The sequence below is a fragment of the Oncorhynchus kisutch genome, linkage group LG18 (genome assembly GCF_002021735.2).
Source record: "Oncorhynchus kisutch isolate 150728-3 linkage group LG18, Okis_V2, whole genome shotgun sequence".
NCBI classification, from domain to species: Eukaryota; Metazoa; Chordata; class Actinopteri; order Salmoniformes; family Salmonidae; genus Oncorhynchus; species Oncorhynchus kisutch.
In genome coordinates this window covers 20,947,609-20,964,133 of record NC_034191.2, presented here as the reverse complement: position 1 = coordinate 20,964,133, position 16,525 = coordinate 20,947,609, and the positions used below count along the sequence as shown (strand labels likewise).

The following is a 16,525-nucleotide window of genomic DNA, read 5'->3' as shown; positions in this document are numbered from 1 at the left end:
AAAGTGAATTTTTATGGAAAGTGGAGAAATGGTGGATGCTCATTAAGAGCAGGCTGTATGTGGAAAATATTTGCTGAGGTGTGACTCCATGTCTGTATGTGGATGAGATTTGCTCAGGTGTGACTCCATATCTGTATGTGGACTAGCTTTCCTGAGGTGTGACTCCATATCTGTATGTGGACTAGCTTTCCTGAGGTGTGACTCCATATCTGTATGTGGACTAGCTTTCCTGAGGTGTGACTCCATATCTGTATGTGGACTAGCTTTCCTCAGGTGTGACTCCATATCTGTATGTGGACTAGCTTTCCTCAGGTGTGACTCCATATCTGTATGTGGACCTGCTTTCCTGAGGTGTGACTCCATATCTGTATGTGGACTAGCTTTCCTCAGGTGTGACTCCATATCTGTATGTGGACTAGCGTTCCTGAGGTGTGACTCCATATCTCTATGTGGACTAGCTTTCCTCAGGTGTGACTCCATATCTGTATGTGGACTAGCTTTCCTGAGGTGTGACTCCATATCTGTATGTGGACTAGCTTTCCTGAGGTGTGACTCCATATCTGTATGTGGACTAGCTTTCCTGAGGTGTGACTCCATATCTGTATGTGGACTAGCTTTCCTGAGGTGTGACTCCATATCTGTATGTGGACAAGCTTTGCTGACGTCTGACTACAGTCCATATCTGTACTGCTCAACTCTTCATCATTTAAAGGTTCTCAGAAGAGAAGGCTATCTCGGCCGCAAGCTCTGCGAGTCTGGGACAATGATCCATTCATCACTAATGCATTTCACAGCACTCTCTCCTGATGCGTGGAGTACTAGCATGAGCAGAAACATCGGCCACTGAATGTTTTATAGTAGGATAGTATACTATACTTTTGAGATACAAAAATTGTAAGGCCACGGTAGACAATTGGCTATCTATAGCTTGAGCTTCCTAGATAAATGTGAAGAAAAACTTCCATCATTTGTGCAATGTACATAAAGTAAATATTAACATTTACAATATGAAGAGTATCATCAGCTAAGGAACTTTAAAGGGTCAGTCTTAACAATCATTTGGGTGAGTGTTAAATTCAGAGAGAATTCACATTTTGTATGCATTTAAAAAGTGCGGATGAATTCAAAGTATTCAAAGTAGTAAACAGACACCTGTGAATAGAAAAAGGATGGAATTTCTTGCAAAATTAAACTAAAATTAAAAATATAAAATGCAGATTATTGGTGTGAATGGTTGTTAACCAAGGTTGCCAGGTGCACAGTGTTTCCTCCAACACATTGGTGCTGCCCGCTTCCGGGTTGGATGCGCACTGTGTTAAGAAGCAGTGCAGCTTGGTTGGGTTGTGTTTCGGAGGACGTGTGACTTTCAACCTTCGTCTCTCCCGAGCCCATACAGGAGTTGTAGCGATGAGACAAGATAGTAGCTACAAACAATTGGATACCATGAAATTGGGGAGAAAAAGGGCAAACATTTTTTTAATTTTTTATTTATTCATTTTATTTGTGGAAATACAAATAACTAATATAACAACATTCTAAAATATCAGTATTTAAAAAACATGATTTATACTAATTCTCATAAAAGTGAGATTTGCAAACTGCATAACCTACATTTATAAGCTCCCACGTAACAGTACTCAATGACATGCTCAAACAATATAAACCAACATGCACGCTTTAATCACCACACTTTGACCTAAGTCATCCTGAGAATATCTAAAAGCACAGCTGGAGGGCAGGGTCTTTTCCTGTTCAGAGCCCCTTCATCATGGAACAGCTTGCCAGGCATGCCCCGGTTTCTGCCTCTGCTAAAATCAGGAAAATCGTGTTGAGCTATGGGTAGTGTATAGGTTAATCTCCCACTTTCTTGTCACCCTATAACCCCAGATAGAACAATGAGACAGATATTTCACCAGATGTAGAAATGTGAAGCATTCGCTTGGCGTTTCCACTCACGACCAATTATGGTAGTGAGAGGAATCCCAGTGGCCGGCAGAGGGAGAAGATGCAAAGATATTGATTTTGGCCGAGATTCTGGAAAATTTCTCATCGATTAAGCATTTTATCTCAATACAGTTTTCTGTTCCCAAAACTACAATATGTCATGAACATAATGGACTAAGTTTTGTAGACTTTACCCTTTGCTTTGTTTAGAAGGAGTGCAAAGGCGAATTTAATTATTACACACTTGCACTTCAGAGTGCAGGGCGTCCCCTAACGGAAATATGCAAACGCCGGTTAGAACGTGACAAAAGGATCTCGCTAGCTCGTGCTTGCCTCTGCCCACCGCCTTGCTTGTTCTTCCCACTATGACTAATTTGTTTGCATTTAAAATGACAGACTGTGATCTATCTTGGTTTAGTTATAAAACATCTTTGCAATAACTCCCTGTTTTTGAAAGATGGCGGCAGCTTTACACTATTGCGTTGTTTCAGTGTCTTTTCCCCCACCTACTGGTAGGTTAGATTTATTACATTATTCTGGGTACGTAATATCCAGACAATCCACTTACCACATTTACTCTCCTCCCTTCTTCGCAATACTGAGGTCAGAAGAGGCATAGTTCCTGAGGCTGTCAAGCATGTGTCGTGTCCTGGAAAGAAAGTAGGACTTGTGAGATTGAACCCCGGAAACTATGGTATATATGTGACCGGTGGAATGCTCCATGTATTAGCAGTAGGGACTTTAGGTGTTTAACACTTTGAAACTTTGTGGGGAGGACAGTAGCAGGGACCGAGTTCAAGTCCCAATTCAATACATTTGTGTCAAAAGTGGGATGGATGGCGTGTCAGTGATGCCATAGTCCCATTAGATGCCTCCTGGGACAACATTTAGGGAGATCTAAAGTACCTACCGGTATCTATAGTGCCTATTCGTTCTGAATGAAGTCCTTGGGATAAGAACAACACCTAGCAAAACCCAGTGGCGGTATTAGACTTGTGCAGTTGAAGACAATGGATTAAATACTTTAGAAAAGGCCTCCCGAGTGGTGCAGTGGTCTAAAGCACTGCATTTCAGTGCTTGAGACGTCACTACAGACCCGGGCTTGATCCCAGGCTTTACTTGGCTCATCGCGCTCTAGCGACTCCTTGTACTGGACAGGCTAACTTCGGTCGTCAGCTGATCGGTGTTTCCTCCTCCGGTTAAGCAGATGGGTGTTATTAAGCAGATTTTGGAGGACGTATGACTTAACCTTCACCTTTCCCGAGCCCGCTGGGGAGTTGCAGCGATGAGACAAGTTTGTAATTGGATATCACGAAATTGGGGAGAAAACAAATACGATAAAATTAAGATAACCTCAACGGGGCTACCAATGCTGTCACAGACACCATAATGGGACAGAAACAAAGATAAGTCCTCTAATTATGCTTTCTAGAGGACGACGGTAAATATATGTCTTAAATATAGGGGTTGTTGTTGAGACTACAGTAGCAGACCATTTCAAACAGTCCAGATATACAGTGCATCTGGAATGTATTTCAGAGCCCTTAACTTTTTCCACATTCTATTACGTTACAGATTTATTCTAAAAGCCTTGAGTCTTCTTGGGTATAACGCTACAAGCTTGGCACACCTGTATTTGAGTTTCTCCCATTCCTCTCTGCAGATCCAAGTTCTGTCAGGTTGGATGGGGAGCATCGCTGCACAGCTATTTTCAGGTCTCTCCAGAGATGTTCGATTGGGTTTAAGTCCGGCCTCTGGCTGGGCAACTCAAGGATATTTAAAGACTTGTCCCAAAGCCACTCCTGCGTTGTCTTGGCAGTGTGCTTAGGGTCATTGTCCTGTTGGAAGATGAGTGTCCTGGAGCAGGTTTTTATCAAGGATCTCTCTGTACTTTACTCCGTTCATCTTTCCCTCGATCCTGACTAGTCTCCCAGTCCCTGACTCTGAAAAACATCCCCACAGCATGATACTGCCACCACCATGCTTCACCGTAGGGATGGTATTGGCCAGGTGATGAGCAGTGCCTGGTTTTCTTCAGACGTGATGCTTGGCATTCCGGCCAAAGAGTTCAATCTTGGTTTCATCAGTCCAGAGAATCTTGTTTCACGGTCTGAGTCCACCTAAGTCCTTAGGTGCCTTTTGGCAAACTCCAAGCAGGCTGTCATGTGCCTTTTACTCAGTCTGGCCACTCTACCATAAAGGCCTGATTGGTGGAGTGCTGCAGTGATGGTTGTCCTTCTGGAAGGTTCTCCCATCTCCACAGAGGAACTCCGAAGCTGTCAGAGTGACCATTGGGTTCTTGGACCTTCAATGCTGCAGACATTTTTTGGTACCCTTCCCCAGATCTGTGCCTCGACAGAATCCTGTCTCAGAGCTCTACGGACAATTCCTATCTCATGGCTTGGTTTTTGCTCTGACATGCACTGTCAACTGTGGGACCTTATATAGACAGGTATGTGCCTTTCCAAATCATGTTCAATCAAAAGTTACTACAGGTGGACTCCAATCAAGTTGTAGAAACATCTCAAGGATGATACATGGAAACAGGTTGCACCTGAGCTCAATTTCAAGTCTCATAGCGAAGTATCTGAAAAGTTATGTAAATAAGCTATTTCTGTTTTATTTTATTTTATATACAGTACCCATCAAAAGTTTGGATACACCTACTCCTTCAAGGGTTTTTCTTTCATTTGACTATTTTCTTCATTGTAGAATAATAGTGAAGACATCAAAAATATGACATAACACATGAAATCATGTAGTAAACGAAAGTGTTAAGTAAATCTAACTATATTTTATATTTGAGATTCTTCAAAGTAGCCAACCTTTGCCTTGATGACAAATCTGCACACTTTTGGCATTCTCTCAACCAGCTTTATTAGGTAGTCATCTGGAATGCATTTCAATGAACATGTGTGTCTTGTTAAAAGTACATTTGTAGAATTTCTTTCCTTCTTAATGCGTTTTAGGCAATCAGTTGTGTTGTGACAAGGTAGGGGTGGTATACAGAAGATAGTCCTATTTTTTTAAAGACCAAGTCCATATTATGGCAAGAACAGCACAAATAATCAAAGAGAAATGACAGTCCATGAAGGCCAGTCAACGAAGGCCAATCAATCTGGAAAACCATCAAGTGCCATGATGAAACTGGCTCTCATGAGGACCACCACAGGAAAGGAAGACCCAGAGTTACCTCTGCTGCAGAGGATAAGTTCATTAGAGTTACCAGCCTCAGAAATTGCAGCCCAAATAAATGCTTCACAGCCCAAATTAATGCTTCACAAAGTATTCCATGTGAAGCTGGTTGAGAGAATGCCAAGAGTGTGCAAAGCTCTCATCAATGCAAAGCGTGGCTACTTTGACTAATCTATTTTGAGTTGTTTAACACTTTTTTGGTTACTACATGATTCCGTATGTGTAGAAAATAGTCAAAATAAAGAAAAACCGTTGAATGATTAGGTGTCCAAACTTTTGACTGGTACTGTACATTTGCAAACATTTCTAAAAACCTGTTTTGCTTTGTCATTATGGGGTATTTTTATTAAATCAATTTTAGAATAAGGCTGTAAGGTAACTAAATGTGGAACAAGTGAAGGGCTCTGAAATACTTTCCGAATGCACTGTATACCCGGACAGTTTGCAATGGTCTACTACTATAGTCTCAACAGCAACCCCTATATTTGACATATGTTTACTGTCGTCCTCTAGCTCCATTCACTTCACCAAAGAGGAAGAGGTGAAGACTTCACCACAGAATTTTCACACCATCTTTGACTTTAATAATGATGGTTATAAAAAAAAAGATAATATGATGTAGCTCAGGGGAGAGTGAACAGATTACCAATCAGATATCTTGCAATAGCATACCAAACATCAGGAACACCGTCCTAATATTGGGTTGCTACACATTGGGGCAGGCACTTCCAGTAATGTCATGTGAATAATGATTGGTTTTTACATAGATAATTTGTTTTCTTCTATGCTTCAAACCACAACTTGCAACCTCACTTGGGCAGCTCGTGCTGCAAAGCAACAACTAGACGAAAGTCGAGTGTAATCGAAGGTGATGCATCTAGCACACCCGAAAGTCGAGTGTAATCGAAGATGATGCATCTAGCACACCCGAACGTCGGACCCTTACAGTATATGGTTTTCCAACAGCAAGGCTAGATCAATATGGCAGTTTTGCCATTGTTAAAACAAAAAAATCTTTATCATGTTGAAATAAACGTCTTCCAAACCCCATAGCACACACTCACAAACTGAAATCATAATTGTGTAGATTGTACAATCAATCAGTGAAAGAGAGCATCAAACATCACATGCATTTGTATGTATCCACCGTATAAATGAATCGCAGGAAAAAGTTGGTTCCTGTTTGTCATGTCTTTGGTCACGTTCGCGTGGGTCAAACAAAAACATCCTTATGATAGGATGAAGTTGGGATAGAGAAACTTGCATTCAAGGGCTTCCAAAAATGTAAAAAGACACACCCTCTCCCCTCAGCCCTCAAATTAAGTGGATACTTCTGATGACGTCTGACAAATTGACACTTGCAGGGAGAGAGAAGAATTCATAATTTTTTTAAATGGGCCACTCTTGCCTGGAAATGTGTCACTTGTCCGTCCCATGGTTGTGTTTTCAGTCATAATGGAACCCATGGTAGTTGTTGTGTGTGCTACAGTCAATTATGATTGCATTTCATATCTTGGCTAGAAGACAACGCATCCGCAGACATCGAATATTAGCTATCCGACCATATCAGGTAAATTGAAAATTACAATGTATAAGTGTGGTGTCAGGGAAAGTTGTAAGTGCAAGCTAAAATTTTTACTTACACTTGTATGCTGACTTCTTCATATCAATGTTTATTTTAGGTTTTTGTGGACTTTTCTTAGTGGATGTACAATCATTGCGAATTTAATTGTGGCGCAGCGGTCTAAGGCACTGCATCTCAGTGCTAGAGGCATCCCTACAGACCCTGGTTTGTTTCCAGCTGTGCTTGTGTAACAGGGTTATATTGGTGATTCCCCTTGCCACTTTATTGTTAAGCCAATGGGTTTTTGGTTTGAGTTTGTCTTGCCTTCACCTACTCAACATGGCATCTTATTGGCTGGTTTGGGTATCTTGCTTACGAGGGGGGATGTTCCAGTTAGAATCATCCCAGTGAACAAGCACCAAACCAGCGGTAAGTTGTTGGTTGCCAAGCACTGTACATCAAAAGTGATTTTTATACTCTCAAGTGATGATTTATATGTACAATTTATATTAAATTGTTTGTAAATGTTATTCGAAGATCACACATAAGATGCAGCGGTTTTTGGAGAATATTTGTTGTGCATTTTGTTGTAAAGAATTCCCGCTGGTACTAGCTAGCAACTTACTGTGTCTGGTGGGGGGAGTTCATATTTGTACAGTGCGTGAGTGCAGAGTTGGATGGTGAGACGTGCATTGCATGACGTGCAATTTTGTGTCGTTTTGTGTCGTTCCTATCAGGTACATTGTTAAAGATATTATATTGTATATTGTAATTGTATTATTTTGGTAACTAGCCCAGTGAACAAGCACCAAACCAGCGTGCGTGAGTGCAGAGTTGGATGGTGAGACGTGCATTGCATGACGTGCAATTTTGTGTCGTTCCTATCAGAATAAAGCTACATGACTGGTGCTACATATTGGGGTTCCGTGTCGATGACTGATTGTACACAACGCAAGAAGAGTACTGTTACACTTGCAAGTCCCATAGGGTGGCACACAATTGGCCCAGCATCGTCTGTGTTAGGCTGGTGTAGGCCGCCATTATAAATATGATTTTTTTCTTAACTGACTTGTGTGAGGATTTATGTTCTATAACCCACTACTATATCACGTAAGATTGAATTGTTTGAACAGCAGCTGTCTGTGTGTGTGTGTCAAGGACTGAGCAACATGCTGAGACTGCTACATGTTGCAAAACTGTAGATAACAGCCCAGCAGATGCTTTGTCCTTGTGTTTGTATGTGACAATGTTTAGCAACACGTGTGACTTGCTGTATCTTACAAAGTTGTGGTTAATCAGGTACAGGGAGGGGGAGCTCATCACAAGGTTTGATTGAATTAGAAAATACTGAATAACAGATAACGGGAACTGAGTAGTTGCAGTAACTAGGGTGTGATACCAGAACAGTGAATCTATACATCGACAGAGGGTGGACTCCCAAGAAGTGCCAAGAGGCGGGGACCAGCCTGAGCGCCTGCGATAGGCTGAGTGAGCCTAAACCAAGTCTAAACCACTCTCAGCCTCTACTGTGATAGACATAGTTCCAACCTGTCTGTTGGCCTATCACAGTATAAGAACAACTGTTTACATACATCCTGTCAGTTCTCTGTTTGCCCTGCGAGGTGGGACAGAGAGCCTGTATATACGAAAATTGCATTTACCATTTATTGCTGGAATTTAATTAAAGATAATTAACGACAGATTCTGTCTTTTATCCTTCCTGATATCGGATTCGAAAAACACAACTCTAACACTTGCCTACTTAAATAAAAATTGGGCGTTTCAGGCCCTAGAGTAAACATAATTGAACACTCAAACTCTACCAAAAACTAGGGCTCTGGGGCTTACGTTTCCCTTTCTTGGCTAATCATTTGGACCAACGACAAAGATGGCCGTGGGGATTCCCCCAAGTGCATAAGGCAAGGAAGGGTATGTGTTTAAAACGCAGTCAAAACTTCATGACATTTGATCACATGATTTTTGTAAAAACATGTAGGCGCAAGTCATATATTGTGAAACCTAATGCAACACACTGAAAGACGGTGACCTATGATGGTGACTGACTTGAGAAAATTGATCGACTCGAACAAGCCCAACGACATTCACGAAATGAAGTCATGGGCGTTGATTGGGCAGGCCGAATGTTTCCTCTATGCCACTGGCTAGCTAGTTAGCTTACTAGGGGAGGCAGCCTTCGTGTATTTGCGTTACACTTCAATGGATGACCGGCACGATGGACGGGTGTCTGCGGGATGTTTGAAGCATGTAGACGAGAGTCGCCCCGGTCCCCCGAACGCATGGGTAGAAGATGATCAACACCAGTACGAGGAAGCGCAGACGGAGAAAACGGGTCCGAATGTCCCTCCATAATCTATTAGCAACAAACTTTTGAGTATTCACTAGCCAGCTTGCTGCTAGGTGACTAGCTAGCTATTATATCAAACATGAGCTAGCTCGTTGGCTAATTAGGGGCTTTTTAGAGAGCGTTGTTAGGGAGTGTCTTGTTCGTGGTTAGTTAGCTAACAGTAGCTAAAGATTGGTACGGTTAGTGAACGTTGGCTAGCCGTTAGCTAGCTAACGCGACATGATTTGCAGGACATTGACCTTGTTCACTGGCTAATAACCAGCCAGCTAGTTAACTAGCTAGTCAGTTAGTAGTAATGCCAGCCAGAAATTATTTTAAGAAATGTACCAGCCAACAAGTCCGATGTAGTTACGTGAAACTAACGTTAGTCAGCTGAGTGGCACTTTTGCAAACGTTATCCTTTGTGAATGTAGCTATCTCAACACGAACCGGCTTCTCTGGAATGTTCCGCTAAACGTTTGCTAGTTAACTATTAACTTAGTTATGGCACACAGCGTATACCCCCCCCCCCCCCCCCGGTCCGCCAGAAATGGTTTATTTCTGTAATTGTAATAGTTATGGTCTGAGTATTGACATAAATAGTAATCGTTAGCTAGCGAAAATCTATCGTTATTTTGGGGCCTGTTGCTCGTGTCACTAACTCGAGTCTACTCTGGCATTGGCATAGCCAGCAGATTTGACCCACCTGCTTACAGAGCTGTACTAGGGTCAGAAATTATTCCTCTGTATATTAAGACCCCAAGGAGTCGGCACAGGATATGGCTCAGAAAACGTACCTCAATCCAGGGATGAGAAATGCGTTTTACTTAGTTCCACCATTATCCCAACTATTACACAGAGAAGGTTAAACGGCTGTTTGTTTTTTTGCAGTCATCTAATGTTGTTAGTGTAACAGTTGGGATAATGGCACAATTCGGAGTACAAGGTATTTTTCATCCTGAATTAAGGTATGTTTTCTGAGCCATATCTTGTGCCGACTCCTTGGTGTCTAATTATACACAGAAATGTTTTCCGACCCTAGTACAGCTGTAAGCAAGTGGGTCGGATCTGCAGGCTAGCATTGGCAATGACATGTATCTAGTCATGTGAGAGGGCCTTACTGTCTCTTTCGAATGTATTCACGTTTAATATTTAAAATGAACACTATTTCAATATCAGATTTTGCATTGTCTGCAGGAAATATGGCAGGCACATCAGAGTGTATCCATATGACTTCATTGGATAGCCTGTATCGTTATGGACAAAAAAAACAGGCGTGTATTCAGTTGGGTGAAGCTAGTTAAACAAATCTAGGCCTACTCTATGCAAGTACAGTGTGTGTGATTGTAGTTGTTTTCTTGTCATGTCATCAGGTAATGGAAAAATAAATGGAACCCTAGTGGAGCGAGAGGACACCCCTTCTGCCCCTATTCCTGTGGCTGCCCTTCATTACTCGAGCAGCAGGCAACATGAAACTTCTAACTTGAAACCAAAACCACCTGGGAAGCTCCTTGCCATTCACCCAAAAGGCAGTCGTAATAGCCATTTTAAGAACAGTATGAACTGCAAAAATGACACTCCTTCAGAGTTGAAAACACGTGATAGCAAGAGCAAGTCCATTGCTTTACCAAATGGCGTTGTGCTTCTCAACCCTGGTCTGTATGCTAACGGCTACCCCAGCAAGCCAGGACCAGACAGTGGTGGCAGTGGTTCTGAGAGTGGATACATCACTCCCAAGAAACGCTGGGCTCAGAGGAGTGCAATGGCTGAGGAGAGTGTGACTGCTGGGCAGGAGAAGGCTGTTATACAGGCAGTTATGGTCCCTAACAAACATGAGATGGAGCCTCACACTCCAGAGGCTGCCAAAACAGCTGCAGACTCTCTGTCTCCCACCTCCATCAAAGGTGTCCCACCTGTGGCACAGGCCCATGTGGATCAGGTTGGTGAACTACAGTGTAGGACCTCTGAGGAAAAGGCTGCAGCATGCTCTGTTAAAAAGCTCGAAGACAGGCTGGGCAAAGCCAAGCTTACCTCCAAAAAAGAGGACTCATGGACCCTCTTTAAACCACCCCCTGTCTTTCCTGTGGACAATAGTAGTGCTAAGACAGTGCCCAAAATTAGTTATGCAAGTAAAGTGAAAGAGAATCTAAACAAAGCAGCAGTCCAAGCTGCAGGTGACTCCTTACCTCCCCAGTCCCAGGTGCCCACCAGACTCTCCCAAGTCCCCATGTCTGCTGTCAAAACCATCACCTCCCCTAGCTTCACCAATGGACCCCTATCTGGAGAGGGGAGTAGCTGCCCTCTCCCTGCGCCCCTTTTTACCTCTACTGTTTGCACTGCCCCAATGCCTGTCTCCCCTGCCAGCAAGTGGGAGAACGAAGCATCCTTGTCCAGCAACGGCACTGATATGTCAGGCACCCCCTCCATGATTACTAGAGAACTGAGAAAGGCCAGTCTCCTTGTTTATCCCCTGGGCACTTCAAATATGCAACCCGCCCTCTCCAGCGCCTGCCAAGTGGACTCACCTGCCGCTAAGACAAATCCCAAATCTCTGGTGGACATTTTCCAGAACCAGTGGGGGCTGTCATTCATCAACGAGCCCAGTGGAGGGCCTGGGGTGGGGCCGGCATTAGTGGGGCAGCCAGCCCGGAAAGGCCAGATCGTGGAGATCACCTTTCAGGGAGGTGGCCCTGCAGATTTGCCTCTACAAGTCTCTGCTACCTCCACTCTGAGACCCGACAAACCCCTCTTCCCAAAGGCGTACGAGCAGGACAGACTCACTATCTCCCAAGCCCCTAGCAGTGTTGGTAAATCAGGCCCTCCCTTGGCTCCTGGCCCTGATGCTGGGCTGGGAGACCCAGACCCTCTGAGGGGTGAGGCTGGGAGTAGAGGTGCCATAATGTCCTCTTTTAAGCACCCTGGTACTGAGCTGCCTCTTGCCTCCCCTGCTCAACCTGTGTCTGTCCTGGCCAAGGAGCCCTGCCACCCCAGGGGTTGCGACCCAGGATCTTGCTGGGGGGCGTTCGATCTAAAAGCTGCTGTTATTTATCACACTAAAGGTAGGTAGCTGTTCCATTCAACGTTCATTCACAAAGTTAAATAATTGACCTGCTATGGCTGGTCCTTAGAACAGAAAGAGAATAGTGCATGTAATAATTATGAATCTCTCACACTACTAAATATGTTTTATATTTTTACAGAAATTGAATATATTCAGAATTTACAAAAACAAGGTGAGTTAGTAATTCCTGCCGTATAATTGTAGAGAACCCGAAAAGCCTTGTCTTTTATATTGGTATAGTATGTCTTGGCTGAGCAAATCTGACGTGTCCTACTTCCTCCCCCCTCTAGATTCAAATGGAGTTGTGTTCTATGATCAGTCCAAGGATGGGCCTGTTCAGTTAAGTCATGACTGAGCGCTACACCCTCTCCTGGCTGCTGCCTCATGAAACGGTGCCCTGGAGGAACTGCTCCCTCTCCTATCTTAGATTCATGTTGCAGGACTCCTTTGATGCGAGCAGCTTGTGCCGTAGAGGGAACACAGTAGAGCAGCACCACACTGAGCCTCTTACAGGGGTGCTGTCATTCGGGAGATTACTGGATGGTTGAACAATGGGTGAACAAGCTTTTTGACGGGAAACGTGTCCACAAGAGTGGAGACAGGCTTGTAGAGGACATCATGTGGGATAATCAGTCACCACCTCTGCATTCCCGCCCCATCTTTGGAATCACAGGATACTGGAGAGAGATGGCCCCTCTCTTAGCCTGTCATGGAAGACAGGAATTCCAAACGTTCACATTTGAACTGTAAGGTATCACAGATGCCTAATTTTGTATTCGGACTGAAAACAAATGGGAAAGACTTGGAACGTTTTAGAATGGTTGCCTTCTAGATGTGAAAACAGTGTGGAAAGATGGGGTTTTCTGCTCGAATTCTAGTTTAGATGAAACCAAATATCATGGGGAGGCTTTTGTGAATTACACTAATTAGAAATCCCAGGTCATTGGCTGGACAGATGGATGGAATTTATTTGTGTTCAAGGTTCAAATCATGAGAACATGCATCCCTCTCCCACCGAGGCCTAGTCTGTTTGGTGTGTTTGTTGTGCCTCAAGGTACGGTCTCCATTCTTTGGGCTCTGTTAATACTGGACACATTTTTTTTTAGGGGGGGGGGGGGTTCCTCAGGATGTGGTGGTTACCAACACTGCGCAGAGGCTATACTTTTTTCCTTATCTTTTCATTTTCTGTTAATCAACCAGTTTATAATTACAGTTTATGCTTTACATGCTACCTCTACTTACCATCTCAATGCTCAAATGAATGCCCCATATTTGCATACCTTTTCTTTTAAGATTTAGTTTTTAAAGTTCTGGGCAGTCTTTTTCTCATTGGTTTTTGCACAGAATAGGCGCTTTGGCAGTGTTCACTTTTTACTGTAGTAATGCTTTAGAATTAGAGATTCATGCAGGGCAGTATTTTAACCAGAAATATGCAAATGTTCATGTTACAAGTCTCCTATTGACATCAATGCAGGATTTAACTGAAACTTAGGACTGTTTCAAGTCTGTTTCACCTCCAGAGGAGAATTGTTAAATTCATATGGAAAGGAATTCTTGGACTCTTTGACCAGGTTAGGCTGCTCCTTTCTGAGACTGTTAGATGTTTCTCTCTCCCGAGTCACCATAAGTGAATTTAATTAGCTTACATTGACTGATCAGCACTTTAAATCTATAGAATTAAAGCATAAAATGTACTAAATTTAAATGTCTATTTATCCCAGCGAACTCTTTGGCTCCTAACAATCACTGCAATTTTCAAATAGGACAGCCTGTTTATGACCTAATATAGTTGTTGCCAAAAGTTGTTTGGCAATGTTGATCATTAACGTGGCCAAACTAAGCCAGGGGACGTCTTTTGAACATTGTTTGTCAAGGTTAATGTGAAAATGAATCTTTATTTTGATAATGGCTAATTTATGGCACCTTAATTCCTTTTTTTGTCCCTCTTAATTGCAATTAAAATATTGGAAAACAATCAAATATCTCTGACCGTTGCATTGGGTACTAAAATAATACTACAGTGTATTTAGAAGACATCAGCACCTGGCGTATTAGAACATACTGAAAAACCCAGTTCAAGGACCGCTGTCTTCTGTTATGACAGACAAATAGCCTGTGTGTGTGTGTGTGCGCGCATGCATGCATGATGTATATCTTCACAAACATGGTCAAGGGTCAACACAAAATACAGGGTGCTTTTTATAACAAGAACATTGGAATTGCATCTGCTTCGTCAAGTAGGTCTCCACCTGCAAGTTGTGCCATGTCTCGACTGTTCATGCTGTCTTGTATTAAGTTATGTTAGTTTGTTCCTCACTTTTCCTTTCCTGCTGTAGTTATGGTAAGAATTTTAACAATCTATTAAAAATTACAGCTCATTTGCTGAAAGTACCTGTATTCCTGTCATTTAAATGACTTACAGCACACTCAATTAAATCTTTAAATGTCCCTTAAATTAAATCAGTCCGAATCATTCATTTCCATATTAGTGGTTGTTTGACAAATCTGAGGTTTGAATGGATCAAGAGACATACACAGCCAGAAATGTATAGAATAATACTAGTGGACCTAATAGATTCTACACATGCTGCGAGCGTGCGCCTACAGTTGCTAGACAAGGAGGTGGTATGTGTGTTTTGAGTCATTGCTCAACACCCCCCTTTACCAATGTAATGAGTGTATCAGTGAGCCGAAAGAGGACAGACATGTCTGAAGAGAGAGATGTGTACAGTATGTTGACTGAATATAGAGATGAGGTACTACCTCTTGAACCTGTCATTTTAACGCAAAAGGTGATGCTTTATTTCCTTCTGTTTCCTCTTGCTGTCCGTGTCTCCTGGAGACTAACATGCTGGAAATTGTAGAACTTAACAGGAGATGAAAATAAGGGAAATAATTTGTTCCACATTTGTATTAATAAAACCTTGTGGAAATTATTTGTATGCAGTCAGACATTCTTTTGGTAAGGAAGTGAAATATCAGATCAACATCAGAGATATAACAATGACCAGACAAAAATAGACTGATTTTATTATGCTATACACAGCATTACATATCTGACAATAGAAAAATATATCCACAGCATTCAAAATGCTTTTTTTACTGGTCAATCAATAACAGGAAATAAAAACAATCAATCTAGTAGTCAAACATTAGGCTACATAAAATAGTGAGATGTGAAACATGCAGTGGCAACCTGTCATTCAGAGGCCGAGCCCCACCTGTTTTACATGTTATTTGGCATTTATAGGTGTCACATATAAGTTCGCAAACAATGATAAAATAAATACAATCATTGAGTTAATTCAGCCGCATACAATCTCTTTTTTGCTTTCTTGAGTAAGGCAGTGCCAAAATGCAGATGTTTTAGCCTAGCTCAGTGTTTTCTGTGGTGGTGGGGCAGCCAGAGGAAAATACGGAGCGTAGTGGTTGGTAATGTTCTCTAGTTGTGCCGTGATTGACTCCAGTGTTCTATCACTCATGGGGACACTACGTCACCACACCACAAAATCTAAGGGTAGAGCTCGAAAATTAAAGTCCCTGGGAGCTGCCATAGAGTTACATTAGACGTGCCCACCCAAGAAGGCTCAAGGTCACTGGCCACAGATAACGGTCAGATCACGTTATATCTACAGAGGCTTTGATTGGACTGATCATGTCAACATACTTTTGAAATCTTAGCTAGCAAGCTAGCAGTCATCGTCATGAATCAAGTCGACAATCTAATGGCAAATCCTTTTCAATCCTTGTCATATGAAGATAAATAATTAAGATAAATGATAGATAAAACGTATCGGTGCTCATTGGCCAATGGACATAAGCATTACACAACAAGTTGGAAAATGCAAATTCAACAATAAGTGGTTTGGAAGGAATCCGTGGCTAACTGCAAGCATTGCAAAGCAATCACTAGCCTGCTATTCAGTGGAGTGGGTGTGTGGTCCCAAGTCTGGGTTTAAGGGTCTCTTTGGCCATGCTGTCAAGCCACGTTCAAAACAACTGGAAGCTCGGAGTTGGGATATCTGACTACAGGGAGTTCAAGACAACTGGGAACTCGGGAAAAAATGAGCTCCGACTGGGAAAATATGTTTTGAGTGGTCATCCAACTCCAGAATTGCAAGTCGGGAACTCGAGCCTCTTTCTAGTACATGCTAAACATATTTCATGTAGTCCTCGTATCCTGTTTTAGAGAAATGTAACCATCGAATATAGAGCTTTCATTGTCTGCTTATTTGACCCGTTTATTTATCCTACGGTTCTGACTTGGTGTACAGGGAGAATATTGGATGAACAGCCCATGTTCTGAATTCTGTAGCTGTACATTTCAAAACTGCTGAGCAAATAGTCATATTGACGACATCCGTCCTAGCTCACTCATTAACTTCTTGGTGACAGGGGGCAGTATTTTCACGTCCGG

The 16,525-nt window shown here is 42.5% G+C and overlaps 1 protein-coding gene and 1 long non-coding RNA gene across 3 annotated transcripts; one reads left to right on the top strand and one right to left on the bottom strand.

Moving 5' to 3' along the window:
• Nucleotides 1-1,554: 1,554 nt before the first annotated feature.
• On the bottom strand, nucleotides 1,555-6,921 carry LOC109909516 (uncharacterized). The gene is made up of 3 exons (XR_002257758.2): nucleotides 6,783-6,921; nucleotides 2,513-2,593; nucleotides 1,555-1,808 (listed from the first exon to the last, which is right to left on the bottom strand). It is a non-coding gene; the product is annotated as an uncharacterized LOC109909516 (long non-coding RNA).
• Nucleotides 6,922-8,510: 1,589 nt separating this feature from the next.
• nufip2 (nuclear FMR1 interacting protein 2) lies at nucleotides 8,511-14,563 on the top strand. Of its 2 annotated transcripts, none has more exons than XM_031795525.1 (4): nucleotides 8,511-8,632; nucleotides 10,421-12,106; nucleotides 12,248-12,280; nucleotides 12,399-14,563. In XM_031795525.1, exons 2-4 carry the CDS (start codon nucleotides 10,606-10,608, stop codon nucleotides 12,461-12,463), a joined length of 1,599 nt encoding a protein of 532 aa, XP_031651385.1. In that variant the 5' UTR covers nucleotides 8,511-8,632; nucleotides 10,421-10,605; the 3' UTR covers nucleotides 12,464-14,563. The 2 variants fall into 2 exon arrangements, with proteins under 2 accessions (XP_031651385.1, XP_020363886.1); XM_020508297.2 differs by lacking the exon at nucleotides 8,511-8,632 and adding an exon at nucleotides 8,709-9,053.
• Nucleotides 14,564-16,525: the final 1,962 nt, after the last annotated feature.

Bases quoted from the DNA above. Each gene is read 5' to 3' on its own strand.
- nufip2 (XM_020508297.2), top strand. From the start codon at position 8,921: ATGGATGACCGGCACGATGGACGGGTGTCTGCGGGATGTTTGAAGCAT. The intron at 9,054-10,420 runs GTCCGAATGTCC...TCATGTCATCAG, and splicing joins AGCGCAGACGGAGAAAACGG to GTAATGGAAAAATAAATGGA. The intron at 12,107-12,247 runs GTAGGTAGCTGT...ATATTTTTACAG, and splicing joins TGTTATTTATCACACTAAAG to AAATTGAATATATTCAGAAT.